Source organism: Labeo rohita, unplaced genomic scaffold, assembly GCF_022985175.1.
Source record: "Labeo rohita strain BAU-BD-2019 unplaced genomic scaffold, IGBB_LRoh.1.0 scaffold_1842, whole genome shotgun sequence".
NCBI classification, from domain to species: domain Eukaryota; kingdom Metazoa; phylum Chordata; class Actinopteri; order Cypriniformes; family Cyprinidae; genus Labeo; species Labeo rohita.
Genome location: NW_026128047.1, coordinates 1 through 13,578, shown reverse-complemented (window position 1 = coordinate 13,578; position 13,578 = coordinate 1). Strand labels below are relative to the sequence as shown.

Genomic DNA, 13,578 nt, shown 5'->3' with positions numbered 1-13,578 from the left:
GATGACCACATGGCTGTTTCACGATTGGCCAGATTCACCACATGACAACGATCACGTGTGTTTTGGGTTTATTCTAACATCCTCAAGTCTGATAATGCTTACAAATCTGTGTTTTTAGAACAGTAAAAGTGTTTTTACTGTAGTCGCAATGTTATATTGAGTCACATTTATTCATAAAACACTGATAAAGCATATATAACCCCACTTTATTAGTATTTAAATAGTATATGTTTATGTTGATCATTATTCTTGTTCAGATGGCGCTGTATTAAGCAGTATATGAAACGTGTTTCTGTTGCTCATGAAAATGCTTTTGAAAAGTCTGTGTATTTGATAAATATTGCATTTAATTCACTTCTTTTGTGACAGAGCATGCAAACACTGCGAGAGCTTCACTGACTAGAGTAAAAAGTGTCCGTCTTGACCATAGACTGTAAAAAAACATGGACGTAGTGTCCGTGACGTCACCCGTAGATTTCTGAAGAGCATTTTTGAAGCTCTTAGTGGGCGGGAGTCAGTCGTCGCCATCTTGGAATCGCGTCATTGCACGTCACTCCCGGATAATTGAAAATGGGCAAATAGGCGGGACATGGGTTGAGCTGGTTGCTGAAACCACGCCCGCCTAGCGTGACGGTGGTGACAGCAGCGGCAATCCACCTGTCACTTAAATGGCCACGCCCTAAATTATGCAGAACTTTAAGGCCTAATATAAATTAAACGGATGAGTTATAAAAAAATTCACCCCCCCTCACAGTTGACATGAAGGGCAAAATTAGCTATATAGACCAAAATCACTTTTTGTACCAGGCTATAAACATATTTTTTTCTGCTGTGAAGCGGCGCTCATTATCCCATAAACGGTGTTATTCAAAATTATTTTTTTATTTTGCATCATACTAGTTTTTTTTTATTACTTGAAAATTGTCAAACAGTGTTATTTACGGTGTTTTAAAACTAATTTAGGCCTTCAGGTTACATCAGTATTTGGTCATGCAGCAATTTATTTGAGGTGACAACTACAGGAGCGGCTGACTCTTCTTCTTCCATTAAATCCACGAATCAGTGAGTTGCTGGCCTCTAGTAGACACTCATCGCACATGGCTTTGTGTGCTCATGGTAGTAGCCGCATCGCTTAATCACTCGTTTGCAGCGTTGATTCGGGCGTATTTCTTCTCTTCTCTATAATCATCGTGTAGCGTGCGGTGGAGAGGAGATTCTCCCAGTCGATACCACTTTTCGTCCCATTGACTTCCATTCAGAAAAGCAAACGCGTGCAAAAGTTTGGCGTTTTGCTGCATTGCACAGTTAAGGCTTCCTGAACTCTGACCTGCCAATTCGTATCACGTCACGTGAAACCTTGTGACCAATAGCAGATCGATACGTCACCGCGTAACCTCGCAGGTAGGTGTTGGCTAGAAAGAATACAGCTCTTGCTACTGGGCATGTGCACATAAATCTAACGTTATTTTTGTCACACTGTACAACAATAATACTTTTTTATTATTATAGTAAGGGCTACGTTTATGGTTGGGGTAGGTGTAGACGTTATAAAACACAGTCTAATAGCTAGAACAATTCATTTCATTGTTAGTTTCCGGTAGGAGTTGCAGGGGCGGATCTACCGGGGTGGCAATTGCCACCCTAAGAAAAAGCTGTGCTACCCCACCTTCCACCCCAAAATTATCACAGAATAAAATATAAATGTAAACAGTGTTTCATGTACTACTTTTCAGCCGCAGCGATGACAGCGTAACGCAAAATAATGGCAAAAAAACACGTCTTTCAATAAAATGTGCACGATAGTTGCACGTGCACGCAGCGCGCCCAGTGTATTCGACTTCATTAACAAATGACTCTTAAGAACCGGTTCTTTTTGAGTCAAAAACACAAAGCGCCGCCCAGCTCACCAACGAATTGTTTTACGTTTGTTCGTGAATCAGATAATTACTGCTCGGCTAACTCTACTGAAGTCCTCTGAGACATCTAATCCCGTCCGGATATGTCTGAGATTCATCGCGTAATTGTTTGGTGATCCGATTCTCTGACCGCTCGCTCCACGTTCATTATGGATACAGGCCTTTTTGCCGTATCCGACGAAACAATAATAACAACATGAAATCAATAAGAAGATGCTGATCACGGACACTAATAGCAGAGTTAGGTAAGCATCTGGTCGTATTGCAGTTTTCTCGATTGTTAAAATTTAAGTGATTTTAGTTCATCTTCCCAAACCATTAATTCAGTGCTCAAAACAAAGACACATTTCTCAAAAAGTTTAAACTAAAGTAAGTTAAACATTAAGTAGCAAAACTGATGACACACCAATCAGAATCGCTGCATCCAACAACAGAGAGGAGAGAAATTAACGAATCTTTTACATATACTTACACATACAGTATAATTATAGTACAGTACCAGTACATTAGATGATGGACATTTCACTATTCTATATGTACAGTAAACTGTAGCACATATTGTACACCATTTTCAGACGTGTGACTGCCAAATTTTATTCGTAACCATTTTTTTATGTGTAGTCTACTGCATTTTTGCAGAACTGAGAAATGACTACCTAGAGATATAGTCTTGTGTCAGGAGACCAAATAGTACTGTATACTCTAATGAAATTTAGCCAAATGTGCAGAGGATGCTGAATTTAATTTTATTATTTTTTTTTTTTTACTGTACTGTATTGTGGTGCATACCAAGTTCATATACAGTTCTTTTTTCAGTTTCTGTGCTTTTCATCTACTGCAAGATTACTTTACAATAGTAAAATGAAAATATTTTTTTTCCCAAAAGTTAATTGCTGAATTAGTAATCTGTAATTTAATTTATGTTGTATACTGTAATAGACATTGAGTTGCAAATTAATTCCTAATAAGAGTTTTTTGTTAGTGTTATTGATCTCATGAGTGTTCACTGGGCAGGAGAGTCATGGTTGTATTTGAATTGTGTGTAATCATTTAAGAATACCTGTAATAACTAGATTGAAAGGTTTGAAAAACAAATTTATGCTGGCTTGTCTTAAGACTTGTTTAAAAACATAAATAGTTTGGTCAGTTACATGTTCTAGATGTTTGCTAAAGCGTTGCTAGTTGGTTGCTAGGATATTTTAAGTCATTGCTAGGCTCTTGCTTTGCAGTTGCTGTGGTGTTGCTAGATTTTATGGTTAATTGTGTGATTACAGACATTCCCACCTCTGTTAATAACAGAAAATCAAGAACTGTTTCCAAAACTGATCCAGTTTCAGTGCTTTGATATTATAATATTTCTTTCTAATGTTAGGAAATTAACATTAAATCATCAACTTTAACATCTTAAACATGCACTAAAATGTGATTTATTCCATCGAAGTAGTAATTTAATAGAATTGCATGTCTTCTTTAGTGATACAAGCTCAGAAACATTTACTGTATAACCTGTTGAAGTTTTTTATATATATATATATATATATATATATATATATACAGTGTGTGTATATATATATATATACAGTACTGTGCAAAAGTCTTAGGCCACTAGTATTTTCATCAGCTAAAAAATGGTTTAAAGTCAGTTACAGTCAGTCCTCTGCTGTAGTGTATCAGTAGGAAATATCAGTTTACATTTCTAAACGTTCATTTTGCCATTAACTGTAATAATCCAGTGAGATTTCTGTGTGGAGCACAGGCTGTTGTCAGACTCCTTGTGCAAACAGAGATCTGATCTCTCCATCATTCAATCCAGTCTTTCTTAAGAAACAGAAAAAAACGGAGACAGACTAAATCCAGAAGAACTGTGGCAACATCTCCAAGATGCTTTAAGAGACCTATACCTACAAAGCTACAGTACTGTTAAATTTTTTAGGCAGTTAGGCACATAAAATGAGGATGCTGTCAAAAAACAATGTCATAAATAGATTTTCTTTGTCAATGAACTTCTATTAACTAAAATAAATCAGCATTTGATGTGACCATCCTTTGCATTTAAAGCAGCTTTTGCCCTAGGTGCACTTGTGCAGAGTTTTTCAGGTAACTTTGCAGGTAGGTTGCTTGAAACATCTTGGAGATGTTGAAACAGTTCTTCTGGATTTAGTCTGTCTCAGTTTTTGCTGTTTCTTCATGTCATTCCAGAGACAGACTGGATGATGATGAGATCAGATCTCAGTGTGGAGCACTGGCTGTTGTCAGACTCCTTGTGCGAACAAAAATCTCACTAGATTATTACAATTAATGGCAAACAGAATGTTTGGAAATGTAAACTGATGTTTCCTACTGACACGCTACAGCAAAAGAAAGAAATAACTTACTTTAGACCATTTTTTAGCTGGTGAAAATACTAGTAGCCCAAGACTTTTGCACAGTACTGTATATATATATATATATATATATATATATATATATATATTGTTTATTGACTTGTTGCCATGATGGACATTGAAATGTTGTTTTTTAATTTTAAACAGTATAGATGACTACTTAATGGTAATGCAATATTTGTGAACACAACTGTGTATGTCAGACTATAAATCTACAAAAACTATGCATGGGGGCTTTCTTTGGAGTTGCCACCCTAAAAATTATTTTCTAGATCCACCCCTGAGGAGTTGTACCCCTTGGGAGAAACAAGTCTTTTCGAAGCTTCGCATCAGTGGATCCATATTTAATGGTCATGCTATTATTGTATCTGCATATTAAGATCAGTCCATTTCAAGGTATTCAGCTGGCAAATAATGTGATTAAATGTTCCCAGTTAGCAGATGATACTGCAATTTTTCTAAAAGACATAAAAGAATTAAAAATGGCTCCTAAGTGTCTTAATGAATTCTATATGGTATCAGGGTTAGCTAAAAATATTAAAAAATTTGAATTATTGGCTTTAAAAGAAAGACCCAGTGACTTGTCTGAATTCTGTGGCATTCCAATAAAAGACTATATTACTTTTTTAGGGATTAAGATATGTAAAGACCAAAAAGAAAGAATAAATCTTAATTATACCCCATTAATTAATAAAATTCAAAAGAAATTTAACATTTGGCTAGTGAGAGATCTGTCTTTAAATGGGAGAGTTTTATTATCAAAATCTGAAGGTTTATCTAGGCTAGTTTACACCGCAATGGCTATAGACACTCCAAAACGTATTATTAATCAAATAAATAAATGTATATATAATTTTATTTGGAAAAATAAACATCATTATTTGAATAAAAAAATACTTTGTAATCCACTTAATCAAGGTGGGCTAAATGTACTTGATTTTGAAATATCTAACACTATTTTTAAATTTAAGTGGATGCAAAATTATGTTCGTTCAAAAGATAAATTATGGTATTATATCCCTAATATTGTGTTTGAAAAAGTAGGTGGTATTGAATTTCTCCTTAATTGTAACTTTAATATTAGCAAGCTTCCCATAAAACTTTCCAATTTTCACAGACAGGCATTGTTATCATGGATGATGATATACAAACACAATTTTTCCCCTCACAAGTGCTTAATTTGGAATAATAAATACATTACACACCAAAATAAATATCTTTTTTTAGTTAATTGGTTTAGAAAAAAATGTTTGGTTGGTTTCACAACAAAAATGTTCATTTCATATACCTGTAAAGGAGTATGTAATGGTAATTAATGCCATTCCCTCAGAGCTTAGGAAATTATTAGTAAATGATATAGATGAAAAACCAAATGTTGATTTCTGTCTTAAAGGTATAATATAATAGAAAAAAAAAAAGTAATAATAATTATCTTAGAAAGATTTGCCAAATTTCTAGTGTTCCTTTAGCCATTGGTTTTTGGAGATCACAATTTCAAGATGTCAATTGGAAAGAAACCTTTAAGATTTATTAACCATTTAAGACTTTGACTTAAAGTGCGTTTTCTGTAAAAAGGAAAATGAGAGTATTGTCCATTTATTTTATGATTGTATTTATACAAAATTGTTTTGGTGTGATTTGGTTTTATTTTGTTAAACAAAGTACTAATGTTGAATTGCAACTCAAAGAAAAGGATATTTTATTTTTTTATGAGTATACTGCTGACTTCAAAATTTGGTATATTGTGAATTTACTCATTATATATGGAAAATTTTTCATTCATAAATGTAAATGGGCAGTGAAAAAACCTAATTTTACTCATTTTAAAATAGAAATAGGTCACTGTGTACATTAAAAGAAACAAGAAATAGCAAAGCAAAAAAAAAAAAAAAAAAATTACTTCAAAGCCTTATATATATATATATATATATATATATATTTTTTTTTTTAAATGTATAACTATTTGTACTTGATTATGGATATGTGATGTTACTGCTTTCCTTATTTTAATTTTAATTTTATATTGTTTCATTCTTTTTTTATTTGTTTAATGTTGTATTTTTTTATGTTATCTATTATGTAATTGCCCTTGTATGTTTTTTTGTTCTAAAAACTGCAATAAAAAAAAATCCAGATACTGCTGCCATTATCACACCAAACAAGTTAGAAGATTTAAAATTTTACAATTATTTAAAACCATAAAAAGTTCTTTTAAATTAAATAAATGTCAACTTATACTTAAAATATTTTATTTCAGGTAGTTGCCAAAGCAGCATTTGATCAAGTCATTTAATTTAGTTAAACATGATGTACTAAATAAATCAAATTAAAAATGAAATTAAAAAATTAATATAAACCATGTACATATAAAAACAAAACAAACTAATAATAATGACTATATTGTGTAATGACACACAACAAAATTAATACAACTTGTATTATAAAGTGTAATAATCACAGTAATAATAAAATAACAGGTAGCTTTACATTGTCTGAAAAAATAATTATTTTTCAGTATTTTTTACTTATTATTTTTTTTTTAACTTATGTTATTAACATTCCCTCTGTAGGTCAGACTACAACACATCCCTATTGTAGAGATCCATGATAATCAAGAACCTCGAGTCTGAAGTCCTCCCTGCTATAGAGGAACAGCTGGAGCAGGAGGTCCCCCAACCACAGGATGTCGACACTCCAGTTGTTTGACTGAAGAGGACAGAGTGGAAGAGCTGGACAAGGGCAAATTTACTGACATAATCCAATTCTCACTTTCCCAGTGGGTGGTTTTATTAGGTGTCATTACCAAATTTGTCAGTACAAACTTTAATTCAGAAAAGAACTGATTTAGATTGTCTGGAGATGCTTTTTTTAAGTGCCCTTAAATGAAAATCTTGTCATTTAGGTATGCACTATTTTAATCATATTATTGGAATCCCCCTCTGTAGATCAGACATCTCCACAGCATAGTGTAGAGATCATGATCATCAAGAAGCTCCAGTCTCTGAAGTCCTCATCACTGCTGAGCAACAGCTGGAGTGGGACGTCCTCCAATTTCATGATGTCCTGCTTAGCACTCCAGATAGTTCCTTTGAAGATGACAAAGCCGAAGAGCTGGACAAGGGTAAATTTACTGCCACGATCCAAAACAAAATACACAATCCCAGTTTTTCAAAAATAGCACTCTAATTTGAGTATGCAATTTTTCATTCATATTTTTTTTGTCTGATTTGATTCATATTATTGGTATTCCCCTCTTTAGATCAGACTTCTTCACTACAACTAAGTGTAGAGATTCATGATCTTGGAGCAGCTCCAAATATTGAAGTCCTTCCCTCCGCTGAGGAACAGCTGGAGCAGGACGTCCTCTGTTAGTTCCTCTGAAGATGACAAAGCAGAAGAGCTGGACAAGGGTGAATTTACTGCCATAATCCAAAATATAATACACACAGAGTTCTCACATTATCGCTTTTCAAAAGTATCACTCTAATTTCAGTGTGCAATATTTAATTTATATTATATGTCTGATTTGATTCATATTATTGCTATTCCCTTCTTTAGATCAGAATTCTTCTCCACAGCTAAATGTAGAGATTTAAGATCTTGGAGAATTCTGAGGAACAGCTGGAGCAGGCAGTGGTGGGCAGTAACGAAGTAGTTGTACTTCGTTACTGTACTTAAGTACATTTTTCAAGTATCTGTACTTTACTGGAGTAGTTTTATTTTGAGTAACTTTCACTTTTACTTCACTACATTCCAAAGCGTAAGATCGTACTTTTTACTTCACTACATTTAAAAAAACATATTGTTACTCCTTATAATATATCACGTGCTCTGAGACGCACAAGCGGTGTCTGATTCATGAACAAACTGATTCTTTTCAATGAACCTGTTAAATTGATTCGCCAATCGCACCAGACGATTCATTCACGAATTGGAATGATCCGATTGCAGCTGTTCTCGAGTCGACAACTCATTGATTCAAATGATCCATTTAGAGCGAGTCTCCAGTCAACTGAATTCACAAGTAAGAACCGGGAGATCTTGTGCGCGCACGACTGATGCTGCGAAAAGTAACTTACTAATGTCGAATTTTAGGATTAATTATTATAACTGAAAATCATATTTAGGTCAAAGCTGTCCGTTGTTTGTGAATTACATCTGCTGTAAAAAGTTGTCTGTTTAAGCGCACTGAAATGTTTGAATTCAGACACATCAAAAACGAATAATTTAAATAACAGCTTAAATAAAATAACTCTTGCACGTTCATATTCCTCGCTGATGTAACGTTAGCAGTTATTAAAATGCTACGCATGTAGCCCTACGTGACGTCTGTTTTTATATTGTTTAGCAACAGTATACATTTTTATATTGTTTGGATCAGCTAGAGTAGACAGATATGAACGTTTATTCAACCATACTGAAAATGATTAAGTAAATATTGTTAGCTAATGCTAACTGTCTAGCTGCTTGCTGGTGCTAAGTTGAGATAATTTTTAGATATAAAGTCCACATATTTTTATTCAACCACCTAGATAGATTACATCCGAGGGAAAAAGAAAGGATGTGATGTTCAGGTCATGGTAACTACAGTAATTATCAAAGTGGAAAGTGATGCTCTCTGGGAACATTTGGCCAGGGGTGTTTTTACACAGACAATATTTGAAAGGAAAATATCATTATGTAAATATAATTATATTTTCCTTAAAATGTTCTTGCTAACTTCAGGCCATATTCTCACGTTATGCAAAACAAGCTTTAAAACACTTTTTTCTTACTGGTGAAATATGATGGTAAAATCTGTTTTCTCTCAGGTACATTTCAGTGTAAGCTTCACATTGAATATTACTATATCACTCTCGTCAACATAGTCCATATCAACAACAAAAATGTATTTTTTTGGGAAAATCCCAGGTATTCTGAGCAGTAGGATTATAAAAAAATATGTGCTAATATAAAATTCAATTAAGTAGCCTATATAAAATTGCAAAATAAATCTATCAGTACTTTTTTACTTAAGTACATAAAAATCGGGTACTTTTGTACTTTCACTCGAGTGAAATTGAAAGAGGAGCACTTTTACTTTTACTGGAGTAATATTTTATTATACGTATCTGTACTTTTACTCAAGTACTCAACTTGTGTACTTCGTCCACCACTGGGAGCAGGACGTCCTCCAATCTCAGGACATCCACAGTCTAGTTAGTTCCACTAATGATGATGAAGCGGAGGAGCTGGACAACAGTAAGAACATAAGATTATATATATGAGAATTAGAAAATGTTATAAAAATATAGAATGTATGAAAAATGTATTTCATGCTAATGCATTTGTTTATGTTTCAATAGGCCACATTTTCTGGTGCTATGAGTTTGGCCAAAAGCTGGGTGAAGGAGGTTTCGGCTATGTGCATGCAGGGACTCGCTGCAAGGATGGCCTTAAGGTCTTGGAGCGGCCCATGCCTAGCATGAGCCTGCTTAGTTTCGTGAAGCTCCGACGAAGGCTTGCTTAGGGGATGGCACACCATTTTATGTGGCAGGTCATTCTGGTGAACCCGGACACGTTGGATGTCAAGTTGATCGACTTTGGGTGTGGCACGCTTATGAAGTACTCTGCCTACGTGTCCTTCAGTGGTATGTTTATCATTTGCAAGTGGGTTATTTAGCGCACACTTCATGAAATATGTCATCCTGTAGAAATGCACAGTCACTAATATACAGTAATATACAGTCACTTTTGGAAAGTGTTCAAATATGCAGAAGATTCTGGAAAAAACAAATAATATGTAGGAGCTGGAGGATTTTTCTGAAGAACAGCAGGCAGTTGAACTCCTCAGGACAAACAAGGGACTCATGAACAACTATCACAAAAGATAAAAAACAGTTGTGGATCATCCAGGAAATGAAACACAGTATTAAGATTCAAAGGTATGTTAACTTTTGAACGGGGTCATTTATAAAAATTCAGTTATTATTTTGACTTGTGGAGTATATATAAACATCTGTTATGTGAAATAGTTTATTCAGAACATAGGCCACTAAATAAATAATAACATATTAATATTTTTATGATTCCTCTTATTTTGTTGACAATTTTAACATTTAGCAGATTCTGCAAAGGGCATGTACATTTTGAGCACAACTGTATGTGTCAGTACATCCCACAAGTCATCTGGTTTATCTGCATTAATTCTATGTGTTCAGGGTATTTTACCAGTAGGGATGTGTTGTGTTTAAGGCAAAGACTCCTAACTTAACATGGGGCATCTCTGGTGACACTTGAAGCATTTTTAGCAACAGTAAAAAAATGTATACTCTCTTAGTGTGTCTCTAGCAACACTCTGTGTCCCTTTTGAACACTATCACTTGGGTCTAAGGTCTTTGGTGTTCCACTAACCTGCTGTGCAGTAGTAACCAGACAGACTCCAGATAATGTCTTTGAATATGCTTTAATCATGACCAGGAGGACCTCATACCAATTACAGAGAATCCTCCTGACAAAAATATTTTTTCCTTATATAGCATAGGTGCATGGCAACAAAGATAACAAAGGTAACAAAGACACTAAAGAAAGAAGGATCTCATGTATGTTTTGAAAGTCTGTCATTGTGTCTTTGTATATTCTAAACTTTTAATATTTTTCAAATGTGACAAACATTTTACACAGACTGAAATAAAGGATTTATACTGTGATGATATACATTTGTGAAAATAATTGTGCATGTAACATTTCAGTGTTAAGCAGTGTGATATTACTCAAAGAGAAGATTTTAGACTGATCAGAGTGTCAGCGATAAAAGAGAAGTACAGCTGCTTCAGTCATCTCTCTGGTAGCACTAGCGTGTATATTAGTACCATAGCCATTCCAGTCAAAACTCGTAAAGTCCCCACACTGTTTAGGAGCCCCTTCAGGAAAGTGTCCACCTCCACCAATACAGAACTGCAACAATATGAGTACATTACTAGCAGCACAAAATGCATTTCTTCAAATAACATTGTTGCTGCAGATTTATTTCTGTTATAATTACATAATTTAATGACTGTAAATGCATTTCCTCTTCACTTGTATAATGAAACATGAATTACTGCCTAAATTATTATATGTCACAAATTAACATTGTTGTAAAAAATCCATACTATTTTTGACTCACATGTTCAGTGTGACAATTGGTTGGTTTAACGCCTGAACAAATAGCCATAGCTGCCTTTTCAGTATTGAAGACTCTGAATGTGATGAATCCAGCCTCAAACATACCTGAAAAGAATACACAGAATATATCACTGGGATGATCTGTCATGGTAGATCCATGCACATATGACATGGCTTTCATTAGAAGTGATCGGATCTCAACAGTGATGATGGCTTTTACAATAATATTGCTGAATAATACACAGATTTTATGATTTTCAAATGATTTAGCTACTTTCTTTAAAAAAAAAAAGAAAAATATTGGCTCAAGAAGTATTGCCGTACTTCTTACAATAGGACCATACAGATTTTTGGTTGATGTCGCATCTCCAGTATCATACACTATTGGAATAGCAGGTCCATTATCAGTGATGCATGTCCCGATTCCAAACCTCACAGGGAATTTCTAGAAAAATGAAGACAATTATTCAGTGTTATTTTTTATTTCTAGCTTCGCCTATATTTCTGTGAATGTTTCAAACTTAAAAACTGGTGTCAAAGTTTATCTGACCTTGAATAAATTGAAAAGGTTTCCTCCATGTTGGGTTAAGAAGTGATTTTCAGTGTGGTATCGAAGGAAAGAGGCAGTTCTCCACTGTTCCAGCTTAATATTATTAGGAACATGCCACACAGATACATCCTGTGTCACAATGTCATAGTATCCAGGATTCTGTCAAGTCAAGTCACATTTATTTATGTAGTGCTTTATAAAATGCTAATTGTTTTAAAGCAGCTTCACTGTAATAAAAAGGAAAATAACAGTATAGGAAAGTATAGGAAAATAACAGTAACAGTGCTGATCATGGGCGACACTGGTGTCCCAAATAAGGGACACAAGACAAATATTAAACACACGAAAAAGCCTACGTTGTAATACAAATGAACTCCGCCATGTAATTAATATGCTGGATAGAAACCGAAACTGTCATCAGTTAAATACCTTAAGTACATGTGTCTGAAAGCCCAACAAGCCCAATGTGTCTTTATGTATATAACAGAAATAATGTCTGGACAAGTCTAGACGTGCCTGAACAAGCAGCAGGGGCAGTCTATGGGTGGAAAGACTTCTGGTTCGTTTGTGCAAGAATACGGACTACTGCATGGTTGTTGTTCCTGTGAGTGAATGATTAAGAAACCACACATATACGTGCACACACTTTGCATGTATACTACCTCATACATGCAGAAATAATTCAAATAAACCCTCTAACTGGGATCCGCTCTCTTGCTTCAGTTTCTCCAGTCCCACCCCCCCCCCCCCCCTTTATGTTGAACCATGGCTGTAAAACCATAAATGTAATAAAAAAAAGTACCTTATAATCATCACTTGTAGCAGCTTCCGCATCTCCGAATGTGACTGTGTTTGCCCATGTCCCATCACCTTCAGGCCGGTTTGGGTCGTTGCCCTGCTGACTAGACCAGCGATCACCAACAGTGCACTTTCCATACATGTTGTTTTCATGAACACTGGCCACCAGTGTCCAGCCGCCACCAGCAGTGGTCATATCACAGAACGTCTGGTAAAGGACTCCTCTTGATGAGATCAGGTAGTACAGGCCATCTGATTGAACAGAAGTATGTCAAATATGTGTTTTGGGTTTACTTTCAGTAAGTTTATCATAATCAGGTTATCACACTAAAATGACTGATATTTGTCTAGTTCTTGGAAGACGTTTAGTAGCATTTTACTGGAAGAACATAAAAGGTTCACTGGTTGAAAGATCTTAGGGGAGTTTATATATATATAAACCGTATAAAATATATATATATATTGTGACGAGTCGGCTGCCTCCCCCCTAATTGTCAGCTTCACCCCGTCGGTAATCGCCGCCCTTCACCAGGCTCCCGACGGGAGTGGGCGTGTGGGAGGAGGAGGGTCGCTGAAACATCCAGGTCTGGCGGCGTGTGATGAGGCACACCTGATGTGAATGAAGCCTCATCACCGCCGCTGTTAAAATGCCGAGCGCGCGGTCTCTTCCCCGTGCATGCACGCTGGTGTCCTCGTGGGTCCAGGAAGGGAGAGTAAAGGGACGAGCGCCGCCGATAGGGTGGACGAGCTGCCGGACCCGCGGTCCGGACGTGAGCTGCATGGA

General features: G+C 35.4%; 1 protein-coding gene across 1 annotated transcript; it reads right to left on the bottom strand.

Moving 5' to 3' along the window:
• Nucleotides 1-10,715: 10,715 nt before the first annotated feature.
• LOC127158998 (intelectin-like) lies at nucleotides 10,716-13,567 on the bottom strand (the record flags this gene model as incomplete). Its single annotated transcript, XM_051101952.1, has 6 exons — nucleotides 10,716-11,236; nucleotides 11,448-11,551; nucleotides 11,771-11,891; nucleotides 11,997-12,155; nucleotides 12,799-13,046; nucleotides 13,405-13,567. Coding segments are annotated over 6 exons (948 nt in total), but the record flags the coding sequence as incomplete, so codon positions are not given.
• Nucleotides 13,568-13,578: the final 11 nt, after the last annotated feature.